The sequence below is a fragment of the Gymnogyps californianus genome, chromosome 2 (assembly GCF_018139145.2).
Source record: "Gymnogyps californianus isolate 813 chromosome 2, ASM1813914v2, whole genome shotgun sequence".
NCBI lineage: Eukaryota > Metazoa > Chordata > Aves > Accipitriformes > Cathartidae > Gymnogyps > Gymnogyps californianus.
The window spans coordinates 14,458,028-14,481,660 of record NC_059472.1 but is presented as its reverse complement, the minus strand read 5'-3'; the positions used below and the strand labels follow the sequence as shown (position 1 = coordinate 14,481,660).

Below are 23,633 nucleotides of genomic sequence, written 5' to 3'. Positions count from 1 at the left end.
AACAGCAACAATTGTATACAAAAGTTTGGATTTTTGGATAAAGCATCAGGGCCCATGGGGAACATTCCTGCATTAAAGTCAGCATTTGATTCCAAAATTTGACATCTCCAAGATGCTAGTTCCAGAAAACAAGACCATCGCTCAAAGTGTGACAGAGGCTTCTAACTGTTACAACATCATCTCCAACAGGCATTAACACTAAGCTTTAAACACTGAACACTGGGGTTTGATGCAGCTCCAGGAAAGTGCTTTGCTAAGCTTCGGAGAGGATGTGCTAAATTTGGAATGCTGTCCAAAGAGAAAACCAATTATTTTCACCAGAAGTCCATCTAATGTTTTGCAATGACCTTAAAGCAGGCAGATATAACAAGGGATGGCACGTAGCCACTGACGGGAATTATATTTCATCCCAGCTCCAAGGTCGCTTGTCAAATACAAATAGTGATCAAATACTGAGAAGACACATGGTGTTCAACATGCAGCACAAGGCTGAAGGGAGCTTGCAGTATGGCTGAGGGACAGCCTCCTGCCTTCCACAGAAGGAGCTCCCAGCTGGTTGTATGTTTCTCTGCTACTGAGGACCTGATCAAGACAGTGACCAGTTCTGTGTTGCAGAAGACACCAGTGTAGGCCAACATTTCTCCTGCACTTTTTAGTGTATTCATATCTCTGCAACAACCAGCTTTAGCGTGCTCTTAGAGGTATCAGCATGGTCACCTAAATGCAAAATACATCACCCAAAATGTACTCCAAGTCACTCAAACTAGGGTAGATTCTCACTTTGTCGTGGTTTAACCCCAGCCAGCAGCTAAGCACCACGCAGCCGCTCCCTCACTCCCTGCCCCCGCTCCCAGTGGGACAGGGAGGAGAATCGGGAAAGAAGGTAAAACTCATGGGTTGAGATAAGAACAGTTTAATAACTAAAGTAAAATATAATACTAACAATAATAATAATGAAATATACTAATAATAATAGTAATGAAAAGGAATATAACAAAAAGAGAAGAGCGGGGAAAAAAAAAAGGGAAAAAAAAACCCCCAAACACTGTTGCACAATGCAATTGCTCACCACCCACTGACCGATGCCCGAGCCGCGATCCGCCCCTCCCGGCCAACTCCCCCCTGTTATATACTAAGCATGACGTTCCATGGTATGGAATACCCCTTTGGCTAGTTCAGGTCAGCTGCCCCGGCTCTGCTCCCTCCCAGCTTCTTGCACACCTGCTTGCTGGCAGAGCATGGGAAACTGAAAAGTCCTTAACTCAGGATAAGCGCTACTTAGCAACAACTAAAACATCAGCATGTTATCAACAATATTCTCACACTAAATCCAAAACACAGCACTGCACCAGCTACTGAGAAGAGAATTAACTCTATCCCAGCCGAAACCAGGACACACTCCCACTGGAGTATGTCCTCTGGCAAGACATTGATTCATGGCTCTGCTGCTCTGACTCCAGTGCGTCCTGTTTATTCAGGTGCTTTCTGCACAGGTCCTGGTGCTGTAGACCCTTGTTTCAAACTACATCATCCACAGCAACAAGCAGATGGTCTTACAGCACCCATGCTCCACCTGCTTCCCCACATCAACATCACACTGCAAACCAAGTCAGAGAGCTGTTCCAGATCAGAAATTTTGAGCCAGCTTGCTCTCAGTCAGATCCATTTTGCAATGCCAAATGCTGCCGAGAAGAACGGGGCACAGTACCACGCCCTTGCTGTTCGTACGCCGCACAGCTGCACGTTGGGCTGCAGGACCAGCTGAATCTTCCAGGTGCTGCCAGTGATACCAACAGCAACACAGAGCAGCCCAGCACGGTCACTGCATACGAATTCCTGACTTCTTTATTTATGGAGCACCATTCAAAACCGTTCTCTGGACAAGATGATCAAGGATGTCCCTGCAGTAGTGTTCAAGCAGTTTCCAAAGTATTGTGACAACGCTCCTTTGAGGTAAAGGCAGCATTATCACTATTTTCAGATGAGACGTTAACAAAGTATTTCCACTAATTTTAAGAGCCTGCCTTAAGACTTCAAGAATCCCAGTTTCTAGAATTCATAGCATTATATAGCACTACTACTACAGTCTGTAATAGGTGCTACCAGAGACTTGCTCTACTGGATGCGTACAGCACAGACCCCTGTTATCTCCAGCTGAAGCCATCAAGACTCAGTAATTCTCCTAATCAGAGCTGTGCATCTCAAGCTGTGCTGAGAGAGAAGTTAAAAATTACCTTTTCTGAAAATTATAGATGAAATGACCTGGCACCATCCCATAATAATTCTGTCTAAGGAGACACAGAAACAGGATTCAGCCCTCCAGAACAAGATTGAGCTGATCTGAGCATGACCCGATTCCTCCTGCAGCCTCATTCCCCACTCAAGACACTGCTTTGAGATCATCTCATCATACTTTGATGCCAAGGAGCTCAGTAAAGTTGCCCAGATGGTCTTCTGTCCACTTGAATTGCAACCTTAATCATATTTTCCAAAGAGAATACTTTGTGGTGTGTTTTTTTTAAAGACTGAATTTGAAGAAGAACAATTTCTAGTGTGTCGATGATGTGATGCGCGTTGACTCTTGTGGTTCAACAGCAACACTGGAAAACATCGGGCTTGCACGAGGTAAAAGACTGGCAACTAAGCGCTGTTGTAGATTGCCATCCTTTTGGTAACTGGTATCTACAGAGGAATAAAGCATACATTTTAGCCAACGGCTATGAAACCTGTTGCCCAGGAGCACTGAGACTCCTGAACCTCTGGTTACAACCCAACTTCTGGAGGGGATTGTGGTTCAAAGGGATTTTGTCTGGTCATCTTTGCCCATTGTCCCTCAATGCCCAGCTTCTCCACCTCGTTGCTGTTCCCTCTCAGATCCTCCCTTGACTTTATTCTCTGCCACTGGTTCCTTGTTCCAGTTCTTGATCCATTCGCTTAGTTGCCTCACTCCCTGGGCTAGCTTAACTTTCTATGTCACGTTTGACTCACCTTCATCGGGGGTCAGCCTAAACCACCAGACCTCACTCTGGAACGGCTGAGCCTGAAGCGCCCATTCCCTGCTGCTGCCTCTGCCCTGGGGGCAGTGATTTTGTGAGCTGCTTCAGCTGTGTATCAAAGTGGTAAGTCTCACAGAAATTCACAGGGCTTCGATTTCGCCATGCTCGAGTCTCTTCTGGAAATCAGGCAAAGACTTCTAAATCACGTGGATGGTTTGGCCAATTCTACCTCTCACGTCCACTGAAAACTGCAAGTCTTTTCATTTTTTCAGGCAGATGTTAGTGGATGATTCAGGGAGCAGATACATGTAGTTGCCAGCCACTGAGCTGAAGAAGTCCAAGAGAGAGCCCAAGAGATGATAAAGTTGAGCAGAATGGAGAGTTATCCAAAGCTCGTAGCTTGCGCTCAGCTCCCCTGGGAACACACAACACACACTGAGCAATGGATTCCAAAATATTAAGAAATAAGCTAGCGTGTAAGAAAAATAAGGATCTCCTGTTGAATTAAGGAGTTAGGTCATTAATGCTTGTTCATATTACATTACTCACACTTGAGAGACAAATAACTATCTGTTGCCTCACTAACCCACATATTTATTTGAACAAATATTTCCCAAGAAGTAGGGAGAGAGAACTATTTCAACAGAAAAGTTCTATATTATGGTCTTATCATAACAAGCCACTTCACAGTACGCTGATGTGTATCGTATACAAGCATCCATTGTAAAAAGCTATTAAGTGTATCTCATTTTACGGTGCTGACATGTTCGTTCATTCACAGAGGTCATTAGCTCACAACGGGGCCTCTCATTTCCATACGCCTTACTGGGGTTTTGCTGTATTTCGGAATCAAACCTTAGTATGAGCATGATTAACTCAGAAGGACATGATTGGCGCCATATAAAGTCAATTTGTATAGAAATCCTGCAACCATTCAGAACAAATTTTATATTAAAAAATCCACAGTCTTTGAATGGAAAGGACATAGTACATGATTAGCTCAGCTTCACATGCTTAATATGTTTAACAGAAGGCTAGCCTTTTAAAAAGAAAAAGAAAAAAATACCCAATCGTAAAAAACCCTACCTATTTTCCTCTAGGCTGAAAATGCTGCTCAGCTGCCTGTTTACAGGTTGGCCTGTAAACACGGTGCTGGACGCGAGCTGTGTGTGGAGGTGAATCGCTGCTTACGTTTTGATCAAACAAGTCGGTTATTGCTGCTGGAGTGCCAGCGTGACCCTCAGCCCAGCAAGCAGAGCCGTGCCAGGCCCCTCTCCCCCATCGGCTCCACCGCGCCGGAGCTGTGCCGAGCAGCCAAGGGCAGAACGCTATCCATCCAGGCAGTAGAAAACACACAGGAGAAAGGCAAAACCTCTGAAAAAGTAGAACAACAAGCTATGGGAGTAGACAGAGGCCGATTAGCAGACTGCCCTCACCCGCACACATGCACATACAGTTTTAACCACCTCTGTAATTGTCTATGTAATGTAATAGCATGAAAGACTGTTTGGTGGCACGTACGGATGCCTTCTGCATAAAAATACTTCCATCTCCTTGTTCTGCTCCTCATCCCAATGGGGTTTGAAACCCTGGCACCCTGAACAGCTCATGTCTGAGGCTGTAGAAAAGGAAAAAAAATAGTAGAGGAAAAGAAAATGAAGAGAAAGACGAGGGGAGACACAAGAGCAAGGGGAGGGGGCCGGGGAGAAGAGAAGGAGCCTGAGAGCTGATGGGGTGTGAGGTGACCCTTGTCCGTGCAGTGTATTCAGCTTGAGAGCTACACAATCGTTCACCTTCCAGTCTCTCCCCCTTCCCCAGCCTGGCAAGGTGCTGATACAGCATGAGCAGGCACATGAAATGTCCACAACTGCTCACTTAAACAGTAGATGTGGCCGATGAACATATCAATCATGATGAAGGAGGAGGGTTGGAGAAAAAGTCCTGGCAGTTACGACTGCAGCTCGGGTGAGCTCAAGTGTTTCTTGTCTATTTTATCCTGCCCCCCTGAAAAGGCAGACAAGTCATTTGCATGCAAATAGAGGACTTGAGCAGTAATTTGAGGGGAGAGAGAGATGTTGCCTTCACAGAGAGGAACTCTGTAGATGCAAAAAAACCTCAGAAAAGCCTGAATGATACCAGGATCCAAAAAGCTGGGATAGTCATGTCCCTCCGATGAATGTCAAAGCCCCAAGAATATTAGGTATTAGACACGCAAGAACTCACCACCTGAAGCTTAACAGTAGTAGCATTATGGATGCCTTATACTAATTCATCTTTACTTTAAATAAGAGTTTCAAAAAAATGCCCTAAGATTTACAGCTTCCCTGTTTTTCTGTAGCAGACAGGTAACTGTCAGGAGTTGCTTCAGGAGCCCAGCATGTGGAGCAGGATCATCCCAGCCTAAAAGTCTGCCCAGACTGAATCTTCCCATCATCCTCAGGTAAAGCCTCCATCATATTTAAGTACAAGAAAGGTAGATGAATGAGAAAAACTGGCACTCAAAGTGGGGAAGCCGAAAGGGGCTCTCAATAGCCTCGTAATATCAGCTCCAAATGGTGACACTGATTGCCTAAAATTGGCTCAGACTCTAGGGGCAGGTACAAGTCATTGGCTCAACTCAGAACCACGACCAGAAATACATATTGATAAAAATACAGCTCCTCTGTGCACAAAGGCCAATTCCCGATTGTATTTCTGTGCGGCCCAAGTACACATTACATATGTAATTATAGAACAGGTAAATGAGGTTCAAAGTATATTTGATTTTTGTACAACTGTAAACCACGTATTTAGAAGCTTTCTCTATTCTTGGTAGCATAAATCATTAAAGGAAAATTAAAAGAGAAAATCCAAGCTGTTTGTTTTAGTTAGATGACAGGTATTCAGCCACGATACATTGTTTGACTCTGGAAAAGAAATGGAGCTCTTGCTAGGTTCTCAATTAACACCCAGGAATACAGCACTCAGGGACAACGGTCAAAAATTAAGCAGCTGTTATGTTATACACATTATCAGTGTCTTGTTTTCATTTTATAAATGCATTTGTCTCCAATTAAATTGTTGAACTTTTATTGAAAAGAGTACTGTTTTCAACTGCCCTCTCCACGCTATTTTATTTAGAGGTTTTCATATCTCCTGCATCATAGCAGTAGTCAACAACCAATTCCTTGAAGTCCTTTATCAATTCTCCTACAATGTAATTGCATTTCTCTCTTCCATGAAGAAATGTACAAAAAAGCTTTGCTCGCTCTCCTCCTCTGTGTCTTGTCCTAGCTTGTAAGTGCTGAGTGTTTTATTAAGTACCTGGAAGATTTTCAGTGCTGCAAAAACAAACATCTATTTTTAAAAATCTAAGTCTTAAAATTAAAGCAACTGAAAGTGTTCAGTATTTTGAAATTAGTCAAGTACTCAATAACAAACATATGAATTCCAACATTTTAAAATGACGGCATCCTTTGATAAAAGCATTTGAGATAGAGAAACATTTTTTATACATACTGCTCCAAACACAAGAAAGATACTTGCACAGACTCTGGAACTGTAAGATGTCCATAAGGGACAAGAAACATCTATGCCTGGTCCTCAGAGAGAAGAAATAAGCTGTAGTAGCCTGCTGGCCACAGAGCTGGGAACAGACCATGAAAAACCACGTCAAGAGACTCAAACCCCCAAGTGCAGGGTATCATACTGTTCCAAGGAGCTTAAACCCTCTGCTTTGGTGGATGTCTTTGAGTGATCTGCCTTTCTTGAAGCCTGGACCTCTCTCAGATGAGTATTACATCAATAAACTGGAAGAAGAATTGAAGGTAAAAAAATAGTAGAGGAAAACAAGTGAAGATGGCAGCAGCTCCATGGGTGAGTCCATAATACCTAAAGGCAGTAGAGACTGCCTTAGGAAGGTGAGTGATAGAACTGATGCAAGACCTTTAATCTCTCCAAGACTCTCTTCACTGTGGTGACAGACCACCTCAGTCCCTCCTCTTCCTTCCTCCCTACCTCCAGTTTTTCAGCGTACAGAAAAACTAGGAATTAAGTGACTAAAACTAGCAAAACAGTAACACACTGTCAATAACTTTCATATCAACTTGATAAGCTGTACTCAAATATTTCCAAAACTGCTAAAAAACCTTCTTCCCCCATATGCTTCAATTTGACTCCTGGGTGGGAGATGAGCTACTAAAAGACTGAAGTCTTTTCTATAGTGCCAAAGTTTAAGGAATTAAAAAACTTGAAAGATTTAGCAAAATAAGTGACTAGAAGCTCAGCAGACCAGTAGCGTAAGGTAAAACAGGTCTGGGACTGCTTCTACATACGCTGTAGCTGGGCACTGAAGGAAAACCGTGGCCACCTTTCCATTGCTCTGATGGCGTCCCCTTGGGTCCCGCGCTGAAACCCACACCCAGGCAGACACAGCGAGGCTTGGCACAAGCCGTTCCAGCACCCATGACAGACAGAGGGTTACTCACACGAATTCAAACAGCTTTTAAATCGTGAGCGAGTCTGAGTCATGCCTCCTTTTCCTGGAAAGGTGAGGAACAGATAACTTCCAGAAGAGGTTTTTTTTCCTGAAATAAGTTTTTGAAAAGGGGAAGAGTCAATCGGGTCTTGCAATGTGCTTTCATTTCTAATGTGCTTTCATTCCTAATGTGCTTTCAAACTTCTTCCTTCTTTTTAGGGCATATTTTCATTTAGAAGTTTTATCAGTTACTTCTATTTTACAGTATGATTTATTTATAAAATATAGGAACATTGAGAACATGAAAAGTGCACTTTCTAAATGAAATGCTTCATATTAACACTCTTCTGAAATTCAATTCTGTGGATAAAAGTAAAATAGAATAGAATAATAATAAATTAATTTAAAAAAAAAATTTAAAAAAAACCCTATTTGACCTGAAATGACCTTTGGAGTAATTTTTGAAGAGCGTTTCTTTTGCCCTTTGTTGTTGAGATCATTCCTTTTTTAACACAGCAAAGAAAAAAATAACTGCCAGTCACGTAAGCTCATCTCACTCCAGCCTTCCAAAATTTCCAAAATGAATCTGATTCAAAACATTCACTCAACCAATTCACAAGAAAATGAAGCCTCCCAAAGAGGCGCAGATGTAAAAACCTGAATTCACCCTATTGTATTGTTTTCTCCGAGCGAAGTCGCAAAGAGCAGCGGAGCCAAAGGAACCGGCTGCTGCTGCTGCCAAAGGGTTTGCTCCTGCTCGCGCCTCCCTCCCTCCCTCTCCCCTCTCCACCCTCCGCTCCACAAGCCGTGCATCAGCCTCGCTGCCTACTCAGCCTCTGCCCAAAAGTTTCAGCTCGCTAACACTGCAAGAATCACCCTGATTTTATTCGCAGGTTAGAGAGTTGTATCGGGCCACAGAAGAGCCCGGTTAGCACCCCGAAAATCCAACGTGGGACTGCGGGGTCAGGAGCCGGGGGAAGAAAGAGGTCTTTGCTGCAGCGGTGGCAAGCTGTTAGATCAGCCCAAAGCATAGCCGTGCAGTTTCACTTTCACTCAGAAATGAAAAAAATCTAGCCAAATACGCTTTCAATTTTTGCTGTCACTTTATGATGTTTGCCACATCCTAAGCACCGTACTAGGTGAAGTATTTTTCAATAAAATACAGTCTTTCGAATGAAATCCTGACTCATCTACATCAACAAAGGTTACTAATGTTGTAGATTTATCTGGACAAAAATAATAATAAAAGAAAACCTTGGAAATGTGTTTAGAAAACCTGTGTTTATGACATCAGATGACTATGGAATAATGCAGACTTTAAACATTAGCTGCCATGGCTTAATGCATATGCAAACACTCGTACATTATTATTGCCATTTAAAATTACAAAACCAGGAAATAAAGATATAAATATATTTTATGAATGAAATATATATTTTTATGCATATATAAAAATATAAACATATAAAAGTAATTAAATCTCATCCAAAACATTTCTATTTACCTTGTGTATTTTAAGGGCCTCTGTGCAATACTGATGCTCCATTAAAAATCAGGTTCTTAAGTTTCTGTGAATAAACTGTCTTAAGGAACTGAAAATATTGACATGACAAAAAATTCCTTATATTAAAATTTAGAAAAACTATCATATTTCTATGAATATGAAACCAACTAAAACTAAACAGCTTTTATATCCCAAAAAGCTAAACAGCGTAAGATACCTTGTTGTCATTGATACGAACCCTAATGCCAGCTGGAGTACTTTATGGGACAGCACAATTTATGATAGAAAGATGGTAGCAGCTCACCCAAGAACTCAACAAAGTTGCGTCCTGCTGTCCTTCCTCCACAGCACCAGGACAGACTGACAGGGCCTGGTAGTGAACCGATCAAAGCTGAAATAAATGCTTACTCAGACACCTAAGGAAAGAAGCTATATCCTAATTAGATACTTGAGCATGTCTACATATCTAAGAGATGCAGCAGTTACTTCGTGGACATTTTATTCTATAATTATGCTGAGAAATGAAGAAAAAAACCCAAGTTAAATGAAAAGTCTGCATTAAAAATGCATATAGGTCTTTCAATATTACATATTTGCCCTACACTTATGTGTATTATAATGTTTATAATGAACAAAATATAGGAATTCATGTTAAAAACTGAGATGTCAAAACAAATTCTCCAGACTTTGACCTCTTTGTGCATTTTCAACAACATATGCATTTCTACTTTATATGTATAACGCGTATTTTTCCAGTATTTGGATACTACCCCACTTAAATCAAATGTTTCTCCTGTTGTTTCAAGGAGAGTGCACTACAAACCAGAAGTTTTAACCAAAAATCAGAACCCAGACCAAAATCAACTGCAGAGGTTACAGCCAACCTACAAGGTTTGAAGGTGGCGAAGATAAAGAGCTTAATCCACTGCCCAAATACAAAGTTTTAACTTGAATTGATGTCAGGTTGTAACTTTGAAGTAGTCATCAACTTTTCAGTAGAAGAAAAACCCAGGCTAAACCGCAATCGGCAAGATCTTTGGCAGGCAAAGACCTCTGTTTCCTAAGCCTTCCACAAGTGCCCATCACATCCAGGGAGCCACCGCAGTAATTTCACCAACAAAAACGGAAGATCAAATAAACCGTGAAAACGAACTACAGCAGCAAGGTCCCTGCACTGTGTCAGGGCGAAGCATCCCATAAACATCCCCTGCAGACGTTTGCCAATCTGCTGCTTAAAAACCTACAAGAAAAGAGCCCTCACATCATCATTAGGTGTCTGTTAGAATATTTTCCATCTTAACATTCAACAAAAATATTTTTTATTGCAAATAAAGCTAATCCCTCCCTTCCCACAGGAAGTATCAAGAACAACTGATAAATATTTTTTGTTACAGTAATCTTTTAGGTATTAGAAGGGAGAGTTCCTTCCTCAGACTTCTTTTATTCTAGACCAGGAATACTCAGTTCCCTTTATTTTTTTTCTTATATGCAATGTTATCTATTGTTTCCATTTGGGGGAATTTGCCCACCTATTTCTTAAAATGTGTTGCCCAAAATCACTGGCACTTGACAGAATAATTACTTTCACATCTTATATAAAAAAATTCCTGTTAATCCTTAACTGAGTTTTCCTTTTGCAGTAGTCTAAGTTGCTCACCTCTGTGCAACCAGATGCTTTTTTTCCTCCCTGCACCTTGCAAGATGGGGGGAACGGCTTGCTTTCGTGCACTTCATTCTCCCTCAGGTTCAGTATTTCACATTCATTCCTACTGAATTTTAGCTTGCTGCTTTTGGGTCACCTGTGCAATCCACCTAATTATTCTGACTTCTGAGCCCATCTACCAGTTTGCGAGCACTGCCTGTCCATGTCGCACCACCTGCAGACCCCAAACTTACTTTGTATTCCATCAAACACATTAATAGATATTCTGAACCAGGACCATGACATAACCTCAGAAACTGCATTGGAAAAGTCTTTTTAGGTTCCCCCCCCCCCCAATTTTCTGTTGGAGTATTTGCTGTATTTCCTCAGCATATATTCAATAGTTCACTTAAAGTCACACAGCCAAATATATGACGGTAGAATTACCGTGTTACAGCTCTGCCTCAGTTCTGCGCCTGTAACACTGAACAATACGTTTCCCCTCAGCGTAAATCCACATCTCCAAAAGCAGAAACTACACCAACCAACCTAACTGATCCATGACCTCATTTTTAAAACATAAACGCATCTGCCTTTGCTCTCCCAAACAATGCCAGCTTTCGTTGCTCATTAGCCCAGGTCTCCCACAAACACCTTTGCACCCATGGTTAGTCTACCCAAAACACGCTCCGTACCTCATTCTACCCACGCTTAGGTGTTTTCCTGTTCCTGTTCACCTTTAGCTCATCTAAGCTGTAAGAGCTTGCAGTCGTTGCTAGAGAGGAAACAAAACACACCAAGGTGGGCTTCACCTGACGTGAAGAGCTGCTGGCGTGGTAGCAGACGGGGAGAGGCTGCGATGCTGCCCAGGTCCATCACGTCGGAATTCAGCCCAAACACACCTTGTGTTCCAAGTACAACGATTAGCACAACTATCCACGCAGTATTAAAGGGATACGGTATTTGAATAACAACATAAGTATTTGTGTATTACAAAATACCTGAGTCTATCATCTTTCCATTCTACAGATAATTTGTTATTACAAAAACTACAGGATTCAACAGCAGGTATATAATATAAAAGTATTTATTAACTTTCATGAAACAGAATATGGCTTAAAAAAATCTTCTTGGGTCCCTGTTGAACCTTCTCTCTTTGTCCTAAGAAGGAGAATCAGTCTCTCACAGGAATTTGGGAAAAATTTCAAAAAAATATTTAACCCAAGTACAACCATCTTATAGAAAGCTAAATGTGAAGTGAACTCTGGGCAACAGAAGTCAACCAGTGCATGGAAATAAACCCCCTGCCTCTACATACAAATAAAGAAAACACATAAAAAGTGGCAGAGATGATTTATCTCTATTATCAAAACTTCTAAAAACTTAAGTTTTTAAATAAAATGTTTGCTGAGTGTAAATAGTACACTGCATAAAACACAGCTAAAGAAATTTAAATGTATCCATCATTTAAAGTCTCAGACCTAGCTTAATCTACTACTGTATTTCTCCTATGGATTCATGAGCTGATGGTATAGAATGCTTCCAAAAAAACCACCCCTCAGCAGGAAGAAATATATCTTTTTCAATCTTTTAATTTTTAAGCTTTTCAAAAATATTTTTTTTTTTTAATTTTAGCAAAGCCATGTCTCAAAAGCATATTCCAATGTCAAGCTTGAAGAAAAAATTCTGCCTCTGTCAAAATAATTCGCAAACTTTATTGGATTTTTAAAAGCCTGATTACAGGACAAAACATGCATTAAGCATTTTGCTAAAATTCCAAAAACATAATTGCAGAATGTCATTATATTCAAAGGGACATGTCCATAATAAATACCTGCAGCTTAAAAGCAGCTTGGAATTTTTTAAGAGTTTTAGTATCTGAAAAAGGCAAATGTTCCATACACTGTTCTTAAAATTCTGACATTACATTGCAATGGTTAAAGCAAGAAACAGCTCAACTGAAGACTACAGAAAATCCCTGTCTTCTCAGGAGGTCTACACTTGGTTATACAATACTACTCTGGAAACAGCACTTCACCAAAGGTCTGGCAATTGGCTTCTGCTTAAAACACACTCTGCCTCATAACATTCTTCAAAGGATTAAAACATAATTGATTCTGGCAGTACACATGGTCAGCATGATGTGCAGGGGGTTGCCAGTGGACATGGGGCCCTTACATAAAGGGCTGTTTTGTTTGTTTAAAATGGAAAAAAGAGTGGGAGGTGTGGAGAACAGTGAAATACAAAATGACTCAGAATCATAAAACATATTTTTTGAATCAGATTATTTCAACAACCGCATATGCAAATAGAAGGCTTCAAACGAGGACGGTGGCAGAGCTTCTGAATTGCTAAGGCAATTCACATATTCTTATTTCCATAAAAAAAGATAGAAGCTATAGTTATATACATCCTTCTAAGTATTCAGAGAATATTGCAAGTTGAACTCCAGAGAAGCCATCGATATCAGTCTGAAAGTGACGGGGAACGGATTGATCGTGCACTGGCTGGACTGTTAGAGAAAGCAAAGGGATCCTTTTCTTTTTCTTTATTATCATGTTTATGTTTATGCTTATGCTTATGCTTGTGTTTCTTCTTCTTTTTCTTGTGCTCATGGTGGTGATGGTGATGGTGATCACTATGTTTGGAGGAGTTTGATTCTTTACTAAACACAGAGAGCGGAGCTGCTGAGACAGGGTGCATGTTCATCTCTCCCGAAGATTGCTCTTTACCTAAAAGAACGGATTAGCAAATGTTTAACTTGCATTGTTTTCAAACATAAGAAATTCTGAAATATTAGATAAAACCTACATTATCATTTAAACATGCAAACACAGAATCTGTTACGATACTTGTACCATTAGCTTTTTGGTTGGTTTTTTTTTCAGAAAAGGCTCTGAACATGCCATTAAAGCTCCTGTACTACCGACAATTTTTACAGAAGTACTCCTTCCTCCCTCAAAAGTATAAATGTATCCCAGACAATTAGGAATTGTAAAGAGCTAAGAAACTGCAAGTTATACTAGCTTCCAGAAATTCATTTTTAAACAGAGTAGGAAGGCCATTATACCATAAATAATGAAAATATAACTGCTTATGAAAACTATGATGTAAAGTGCAGGACTGGCATACGCTGAAGCGCAGTTTTGGGATGTGAACTCCTTTTAGCAGGAGCTAAAGCTCCCTAGAAGAACATACAAACTTTTTGATACTGAACAGAAGAATTAAATTGCTTTTTCCAAAAACTGCATCTTACAACCACTTTAGTCTATTTGAAAGATTATAAAAAGTTTTGTTCTTAAACAAAAAGCAAATTCCAATAAAGACAATTACACCATCTTTATTAGTAAGTATTTCACAAATACACTAGAACTACTTATATATTGCGTAAACCTGGTATCTGAATCTGAGGAAGGAAAATCTGATCCATGACCTCTCAATTCCTGAATGACTTTCTCATTCTCTCTTTGGCTCATTTAATGTTTCATTATTTCACACAAACTGCAATAGCTTCAATAGTAGGGATTAAAGGACAATAATCTAAGAATAATGTTGTTAACGAGGGGAAACACTTGGAAGGTAGGGAGGCTCGAATTCCTTTAGGCAGACATTGAATCAAACCACCCACATTGCAAGAATGTGCTTTAACTACTAGATAAATGTAGAAAAGCACCATTGTATTTTTGAAGGCAACTACTCCTTTAAGTTTTACTTAAAATGGATTTTCTTCACAGCTGCTTTAAATGTTTGGGTTTTTTTTTCCCCCTCCAGTTTTTGGTGAAAATATCCCTGTTAAATAACAAGGAATTACGTTACACAGTTTGTAATTATCTTTTTCTGTATATTTGAAAATGGATTTTTCTTCCAGTACATCTTTTTGGTTGGTTGGCTGGTTGGTTTTGTATCTTTAAAGGCAAGAATGACTTGTCTATGGTAATGATTCCTGGAAGTCTGAAGAGCCAGCTCCCTGTAGTATGACAAACAAGCATTGAGAAAGATTTCCATGCAATCTTTCTAGCCTTATCCAAAAGATTAAGAACTGATTCAATCAAGCACATATATAGGAAAGTTTCTGGACAGTACAGCTGTTCTGGTTTTTGTTTGTTTGTTTTTAAATATGGCCGTAAAAAACAAAATCTACACCTGTATGCAGTGTTTAGAAGTCAGAATAGAAATACAAAACATTTTTACAGTGAGGATAATCAATGACTTACTATGGGACATGGTGGAATCTCTATTGATGTCTTTCTAGAGAAACATTTGGGCTCAACCACAAGATGTGAATATGGTGCAATATAAAATTCTGCTGACGTTATGAAGGAGGCTAGAGTACAATAGTTTCCTATAGACTTAAAATCTCTAATATACAAGTATTTTAAAAAACTTTGATTTTTATTTCATCAGAACTATGCAGTAGTAAACTCATGTTATCAATGCAAAGATTTATTGTTAGAACTCACAATGACTTTACTTTTTTATGTATATTATGGCAGATAGAAGATAGGCACACAAATTCAAACTTCCACTTGCTGACTTCAATGCACAGTTACTACAACTTGTAGTTGTTTACCTTGTTACCTGGAGCTGTTCTCAACAATGCAGACAGCATGAAAGTATACTGTATTTGATGCAAAAAGGTACAAGATTGCTTCACAATTTAACTATTTCTAATTATATTTCTCTTAAGGAACTCCTACCTGTACCTAAACCTATCCCCGTAACCTGAGCTCATTCCTCTAAAGCATATAGCTTTTAGACAAGTAAGAAAATTTTCTTTAGCAGCTGCAAGGATGCAAAACCAGCTATTAAACAGAAGACAGAATGGTGGAAAAAGGAGCATATCTGACTCTGGCCATTAGAAAAGGAATGGTTGGAGGCTGTACCTCAGAAAACCAAAGCACACAGCATTTGACACCATTAAAACAGGCTACAGTAGTTAAAGGTGAACTGTGGCAGTGACACAAACACAGCTTCTAGTAACACAGAAATAAAGGTCGTGGCAAAAAGTCTGAAGAAGACTGATTGGTGTTTGTCCATAAAAGATGTACAAAAGATTACCTAAGGTACAGAACACATTCTCACATGTTCTCAAGCCACAGGCACATGATGCATTAAAATATACAAGGCAAAGTAAAGTCAACTTAAAAGAACACCCCCCCCCCCCCCCCGACACAAACCCTTAAAACTTTACAGCTCCATTAGTTCCAAATTGTGGAGTTATTTTTATATGGAAACTGAACCTGTAAGTCTAGACACTACATTTGTAACAACCTCAAAGCCAAGCCTCTGAGCTTTAAAAATTTTAACCCAGTATAACTGGTATAAGGACATGGGCTTAAGTCTGCAGGGATGATGTAGCAGTAGTGCCAAGTGCCAGTGAAGACCAAGGATGCAATCAAACAGACCCTCTTGACTCTGCTGCACTGCCTGCCACTTGTGCAAATTTCCTGCTGTTTGCTGAACTACCAGCTCTGCTAAGGCAACAGTCTGCATTATCACTTCTTTACTTACTTCAGGTAGGTTATTAAAAAAAAAAAAAAAATCTATTATTTAAAGCAGTTAAACACCATTGACTGGAGCAAGTTAGGGAGCAAATACAACAGTAGCTTAAGCCAACAGGACTGAAGGGGTGGTGATGAGCACCTAGAAACTGAAAAAGGCAGGAAGATCTTCAGGAAGGGGAGAAATGGGATCCAACTGCAACTCAAGGGCTACTGACGCTTAAGGAGACAGTCAACATTGGTAAAATGGCACAAATGTCAATAAGAAATGAAAGAGTGTCATTACAAAAGTCTACTTTTACTGAGCCAGTACTAAGAGTACACATACACTTTCTTCATAGAGGTCAATTATAGCTATAATCTGTTGTTTTTTTAAATGCAAAAATAACAACTATCCAGAAAATCTCCTCCTACTGTTAAAGAGTGCTTTAAAATCAGGAATCAAATATATTGATCCTAGATGATGGCTCAGAAAGAATGTATGCAGACTACTGAATTCAGTTGTCTGTAAAATGGACAGACCTGTAAAAGCTCTATAAAAAAATTTCACAGATTTCTACCTGTAAAATTCACTGTTAAACTTGCAGAACACTTTTTCTTAATTTTAATTTCTTTTTAATTAATACCTACTTAAAGCCCATGCCAGGAACCTGCCAAACTAGGAAAGCAAGGCTAAACAGGAATTGCCTTACAGGGCATTAATATCATCCTCATATCAATGGGGGTAGCAGGACTGCTGCAAGGAGGCACGGAGCACTCCCTCTTCCTGCAGGGAACCCACTTCCTCCTGGCAGAGGGAGCAGGTCTGGAACCCAGGTTTCTCAAATCGCAGAAACAACACACAAGTAAGTGGAGGGTGAGCCCAGGAGCTCGCTTCTGAAGTGGTTAGTAGCATTCCTTGGAAGAAAATGCACATACATGTGTCTATCCACTTGGATGTCCTTCTGTTTGGGATGTGGAGATTCCAATGTAATTATTGGCTTTGCAGTGTTCCAGCTAGCTGGGTAGGTGTTTAAAATTAGACAGGATTACTATCCCATGGGAGAAAGATCAGAAACCTTGTGCACACCTTGTCACAGGGACTGATACAAATGCTGTAGATATTGTGAGAGAGAATAAAATATGAAAACACATATCTTGTAGTTTAGTTTTAGAACAAAAGGGGTTTAAAGTAACATTTTCTGTCATAATAAAAATCTCTTTCAGATAATTATAACATCCTGTTCATCCATTATCTAGGGTAAGTTTTTTTCTTTTTAAGAATGATTGGTGCATGAACATTGAACAATGTTGTTGGGTACAGCGTTTTACCTATTTTACTCTTATTTTGTTATTGAACCTTTACAATTTGGGACCATGTAACTTGAGACTTTAACATGCCAACAAGCTTTCGTAAGATCTTCCATATGGTCTCTCCTATATTTCTGAGTTTGTGTGAAGAGGGTGGGACACCACAGACTTACAGTCTGTTTCTTTGCATGTACAATCTATTTAAAACAGCTGGCTTATGTAGGACTTTTCCAAATTGACACTTGTTAAAAATGATCCCATTTGCACCCTGATTTATTCAAATGTCAGAGAGGGAGAAATCAACTTCACAAATCACAGCAAAGGGTAAGGCCCATGGGTCCAGTGTTTCAGCTGAGGACAGTCTGGTGCTCCAGAACCTGACACCGATGACCTCTGGGAAGAAGGGGACATCAACACAAGCACGCGAGCACTTAATATGTCTCTCCCAGAACCCAAAGAAAGCTTGCTAATGAGAAAAATAATGCACTCCTTTGCCTAGCAGCTGAACTGCAGCTCTGGCCAGCATTTTCTCTAAAGAGAGAACACTAAAGAAGCTGAAAAGATCTTAAAAACTGTTTTGACAATTATCCTGTTTTTCCTTATTTCTACTTTTCTTTCTTAATATTACCCTGGAAACATCCAAGACACACTATTTTTTAATTTAATGCTGTGTTTATGCATCTGTTGAACCATCAACAAAGCACATACAGAAAGTTACCAAGCATAAATAATTCCAAGCTTTCAGAATGCAAGAGTGTCTTGTCATTTGTCTTAAGAAGCAGAATTTCAAATCATATATCTCTGAAAAAAAGTTATCAATTTTCTGTCTAGCAGTGTTCTTTTAAGGACCATATGACAAAATTTAAAGTTTGAGAGTGAGAAGTAAAGGTAAAAACAACCACATCCAAAAGTCATCTGAGGATGTGCTAAACAAATCAGTTAATTTGGCTCCAACATAAAAATTTTAACTAGTTCCAATTTACAGATTCATTTGACTTCATTTTTTTTTTAGTGTGATTTATATCCAGATAGAATATACCGAAGGATAGCCTCTGCTAAAGTATTGCATAGACGAGCTGGTGATTTAACTAAAATATACTTTTAACTGGTAGCTGTTTTATTAATTTCCTCATTATTAATTTCCTCACTCAACTTTCATTTAACAACTATATTGCTTTGTCCTTACATTAAAATAATAGTTTAACTGTGGTGTTATTTTTACTACATTTACTTTAATATTCTAGAAAACTTTAGAGTATTCCTTATTCCAGAGAAAAAGAAAATTTAAATCAGTAAGTCAATTCAGAATACTTTGTGCCTCTAACAGTTTCAGGTAGGTCACTTGAAAATTTAGTTGCTAGACTTATCCATCTTCTAGGTTTGAGAGCGATCAGTTGTTTTCTCAGAGACAGTCACAGCTATTATGTTGTTTTTATTAAATCATGTAGTTGACACACTGCAGCCACACACTGATGCAATTTGCATTTATGTTGTCACTTTATCTGCAGGGCTTATGTTTCTATTAAAGCTGCTTTCATGCACTTTAGGATAAAGCACTTGAAAACACCCTTCCTTGTGAAGTATACAATTAACCACATACTATTTCAGTGAGGCAAAATTATCTACAGAACCTCGAAGCCTATGAGTTACCAGTTTGGAAACAGTTATATTTTAGGTAAAAGTCAACATATGTGTAATGGATACTATCAAACAGATACTATATTAATATTATATGTTATTAAAGTGTAGCCTAACAGAACAGTTGTAACAGCTTTTCCCTCCATAAAAAGTAAAGTAAAAATCCATCATTGTCAGTGGTGTCCTCATATCCAAGAAGCGTTCATTTATATATTTGTCTGTGTGCTGATGTTTCCATAGCTCTTTTTGGCAGGGAGCCACTAACTAATGGCTGAACTTTGAGGTACTGGTGCTCTTATAGCTAACTCGGGTAACTCCACTGAGCTGCAGAGGACAGGGCTTTTTACACAGTTCAGACTGAATTCCTGTTAACTACTGTATCCACACTTGAAATGTGGTGATTTGCACCACAAGCTCAAATCTACTGTTGTAAATGTACTGTTCAAACATAATGACTACAGTAGTTGCCCGCTACACTTTACTGCAGTGTGTGCTGCATCCAGTTTCAAATCGTTCCAGAAACAATTCAATCCAGCTAAATCATTATTTCCTGAAACTGCAGACAGTAACTGTGATAAACAAGACCACAATCCAATCAACACGTATGAGTGTGGCCTAGACCTTCAAAGTTTCATGTACATCTACATGGTGAACAGAGTGACCTACAAGGTCAATAGTGGAAATTTCCAGTTTGATTATCCTGGAAAACAGCAAAAGGATTAATAGAATGGCCAAAGGATTTTTCTGATCTGAGTTCGAATGCTCGGGATGTGTCCTCAAAGCCCACTGCTCCTGAATGTGATCAGAAAAGGACTGCCAGTGCACAAAGAGAACATCGCTGTATTTACTTTTTTCTTCTTTTGTAGAAATAAAGAAAAGAGAGAATTGGATACTGCTTTGTATCAACTATCAAACTACCAAAAATAGTTGGAAAATTCTAACTAAGTGTTTATCAGTGATGACCTGTTGAGCCATAATGACATGTAACTTCACTGGTGGATCACGCAGGCTACGGCCAGGCATTTAAAAATCACAGAATCATAGAATAATTTAGGTTGGAAAAGACCCTTAAGATCATTGCGTCCAACCGTAAACCTAACATTGCCAAGTCCACCACTAAACCACGTCCCTAAGCGCCACGTCTACATGTCTTTTAAATACCCCCAGGGATTTTGGAAGCAGAAAAGAACAGGCCAATCAATAACCACTGACGCACACAGCAGAACTTTTTAAAGGTTAATTTTGAAGCACTATACTTTCAGATGAGTGAAATATTAAAGTAAATAAGCATATCTTAATCTGATTTCACTGAAGTCAACAACGTATGAAAAGTCACCTTACAGTCTGAAATGAGAGTTTAAATCTACTGCTTATACAAAATCTGATCTTGAAATTCTTTTGATCTTAAGATAAGACTAGGGAACGTTACTACTATTCTTGATGATTTAGTAGCAAATAAAAATCTGTTCTTGCATTAGAACCGTGACATTGCACAGCTTTAGAGGCTCAAAGGAGGCTACTATGTTTCTAGTCCTTAGGGCAGATGAATAATCAACACAACAGCATTCTTCAGACAGTTCACAACTGATGTTTTGTTTGTTTTAATAACTTCCTGAAAAATGCTCAGAATCCCTTATAACTACCAGAGTCCACAGTTCTATTATCGTAGACAGGATGCCTTAGTAGGATTTAAAACACTTTCTATATGAACTATGAAAGGTGCTGTAATTCTAGTACTGAAACCTGTAATCCTGCAAGATTTGTGGTACAAGACTTCTTTTATTGCCCTTGCAGCATCTATCAACCCTAACCTTTCACATCCATGAGCAGAAGCATACAGAAAAAAAAAGCTTTTAAAGGAAAATAATATTCTCCTGGCTTTAGGGGGGGTTACATCAACTTGAACAAATCGAAATTATCATTCAGGGTGGTGTGGGGAGTGTAAAAAAACAAAACAAAACAAAACACCCCACAGATACGGCAGGATTTAGACCCAACATGAACCTCCTCCTGGCAGCTGCTGTTCGCAGGCTGTGTTTGGCTGATGACCTCACACTTCATGTGACATGTGGGGACATAACCCACAGCTGTGAGAGGAAAACTGAGTATGGACTAACAGCTCGCTGCCTTCCAAGTAAGAGTCACAGAACTGAGGCAGATACAAGATCTTACAGATTTACTAACAAGATACTGAGACCATTTCAGAACCTGTTGTCGATCTATTTCACAATAACCACTCACTGAAGTGCACCCATCCTCCGTCATTGCTGCAAAAACTCAAAGGCCCTCAGGAAATATTAACTGTGATTCCTTTGTAAAACAGAACACTCCTGTGTGTGAACAATTTTATTTACGTATGCTTTTATTTTTCCCCATCTGTTTCTTCTCAGAAGTATACCATTTCCTAAAGATTGAACTGTCTTTATTTACTCAGTCTGAAATTCATACATCTCTGCTTCTAAGAAAAATGCTATGAATAAGAAACAGGTGAAATTTTAGAAGCAAAGAATATCTGAAGTGGAACCGTTTCTAACTGCACAAACCGAAGAAAATGAAATTAATCTGAACTGTTTCAAAATAATGCTTTTCAAAGGCTTATTATTTAAAATTAATTCTGTGGCAAAAACGAGCATTTATCTCATTTATCACCTAGGAAAGAAAATGTATTCCAGTGTGGTGAATGCCTAAATGGCAGAGGTGAGAAGGTCACTCAGCACACAAATGAAACTCGAAGTAGCTTTTGTCTGCTGTAGGTCTACAAAAGCAGCAGTCAACTGGCCGTTACTCCACTCTTGATCAGACCTTACCCTTTCTGAACTCTGGTGCAAACTTAATATGCAACAGTCCTGGAGCACAGAGCTGGCGTACAGAGGGTCCCATAAGTCCTATTTGTGAAGTATTTGGCAGAGTTTTGTTTATGACTTTATATTCCATAGAGTGTGTAAATCCAGTAAAAAAAAATTGTTGCAAAATATCATGTAAGAGTTATAAATACTAATCCTCAGTGGATCAGCTTTGCACTTGCGTGCCCTGGATGTGTCATTCTTTGCCGTAACAGAAAATGTGATGGTTGACCATAACACTGAGGACAAAATTCAAAGCAGCTCTGAGAGGTTTAAAGTAAAGGTTGTGTGGAATTAGGCTCCTAAGTTCATGAGAACAACCTATATGCAGACTTCCCCTTTACTCTGCTGAAATGCCTATGCTTTAGGCAAAAAGTTGTGAGTTTTGCTACTCTACATATCTAACAGCAAATGCATCCTGGTGGAGCTGGCTGTACAGGCACATGTCATTAACCAAAGGCCATCTGGAATCCAGAAACTAGACCTCCCTGTGTTTTATGTCCCCATATAAACCTAATTTGTTAGCTGAGCAATGACAGCAGTTACCTTTTATAAAAAAAAACCAAAACCCCTTAGTGGCTAGAGCATCTGCCAAGGAAGTAAAAACGGTAAGTCCTAGGCCCTAAGGGAGTATGAGCCTACAGCTTCCACACCCCCAGCCAGCACCAAGGCACCAGCCTCAGCAGGATACTCGGAGCAGGAACATCCACCAGCCCTTCTCTTAGACAGGGCCACTAAATTGCCAGGTCACAGAGAATGCAGATGAGGTCGCCTATCAGTGTAGCTCAGGACCTAGGGCACTCAAGACGGAACCAACATTCCAGATCCTGCTGCTAAGGTCTACTTGTGTTTTACATTAGGCAACCACTGGATAAAAACAGAAAAACAAGCAAGAGGGTAATTACTCTGAATCCTACTTCTAAGGCCAAATACTTCACTTTGACACATTGCAGTACTGCAACCTTAAAACCTTGTTTTGGATGTGTACCGAAGATCTCTCAAAATGCTTGTTACATAGTCACACTACCTCAGCTTAGCTCCACTGGCACGTTCTGGAACTAAACTTAAGAAATGTCGTTAAAATATTTTGAGAAAATGAGACTAACCACTGAATTTCTTTGCTAGTGACAGATAAGCAAAGAAGGCAGAAGTTCATCAATGAAGTTCAGCCTGCCTTAAGGTTTCTAAGAAACACTACCCTTTGAGAAGTAATTTTGTCAAATATTTTATGAAAAAGATACTAAGTAGTAAAAGAAAAGAAGTGCTTGAAATGAAACCATTTTACTCATAGACGCAATCTTTTCAACTTTGAAAAGCCCTTCTAAGCATCTTTGACGCTTGTATGTTTTTTAGCTACTGATGTTAAGTTATAAATCATTAAGATTAGAGATTTTTTTTTTTACCTGAATAGTCTTGCTATTTTTTTTAAAGTTAATCTTCAAAATTATTATTTTTTAAATGGCAACTATGGCAAAATAAGCTTTACCTAATTCCTTATGGGGTTCTATTTCAGCTTTAAGCTATTTCATTCATTTCTTAGCTTTTCACTTTTATAAGCACAATACATACTTGTCTTACTTAGATATGTATGAAAACAGACATGTACACAGTTATCTACAAATATACTGGAAGCTAAAGAAATGTTCTTATGCACCCTTTACACACCTCCTGGAATTCCACTTAACACTTACCAACACTGTATGTATGGGAATAAGCAGTAGCAAAAACCCCCCACAACTGAAATAATAGTTGAAAAATTCATA

At 39.3% G+C, this 23,633-nt stretch overlaps 1 protein-coding gene across 1 annotated transcript in view; it reads right to left on the bottom strand.

The window, feature by feature from the left end:
• Positions 1-11,667: 11,667 nt before the first annotated feature.
• TAF2 (TATA-box binding protein associated factor 2) overlaps positions 11,668-23,633 on the bottom strand; it is a 65,804-nt gene continuing 53,838 nt past the window's right edge. The window contains exon 25 of the mRNA XM_050892930.1: positions 11,668-13,330. Within this exon, the coding sequence (XP_050748887.1) occupies positions 13,065-13,330 (266 nt within the window). The 3' untranslated portion in view covers positions 11,668-13,064. The remainder of the gene's footprint in view (positions 13,331-23,633) is intronic.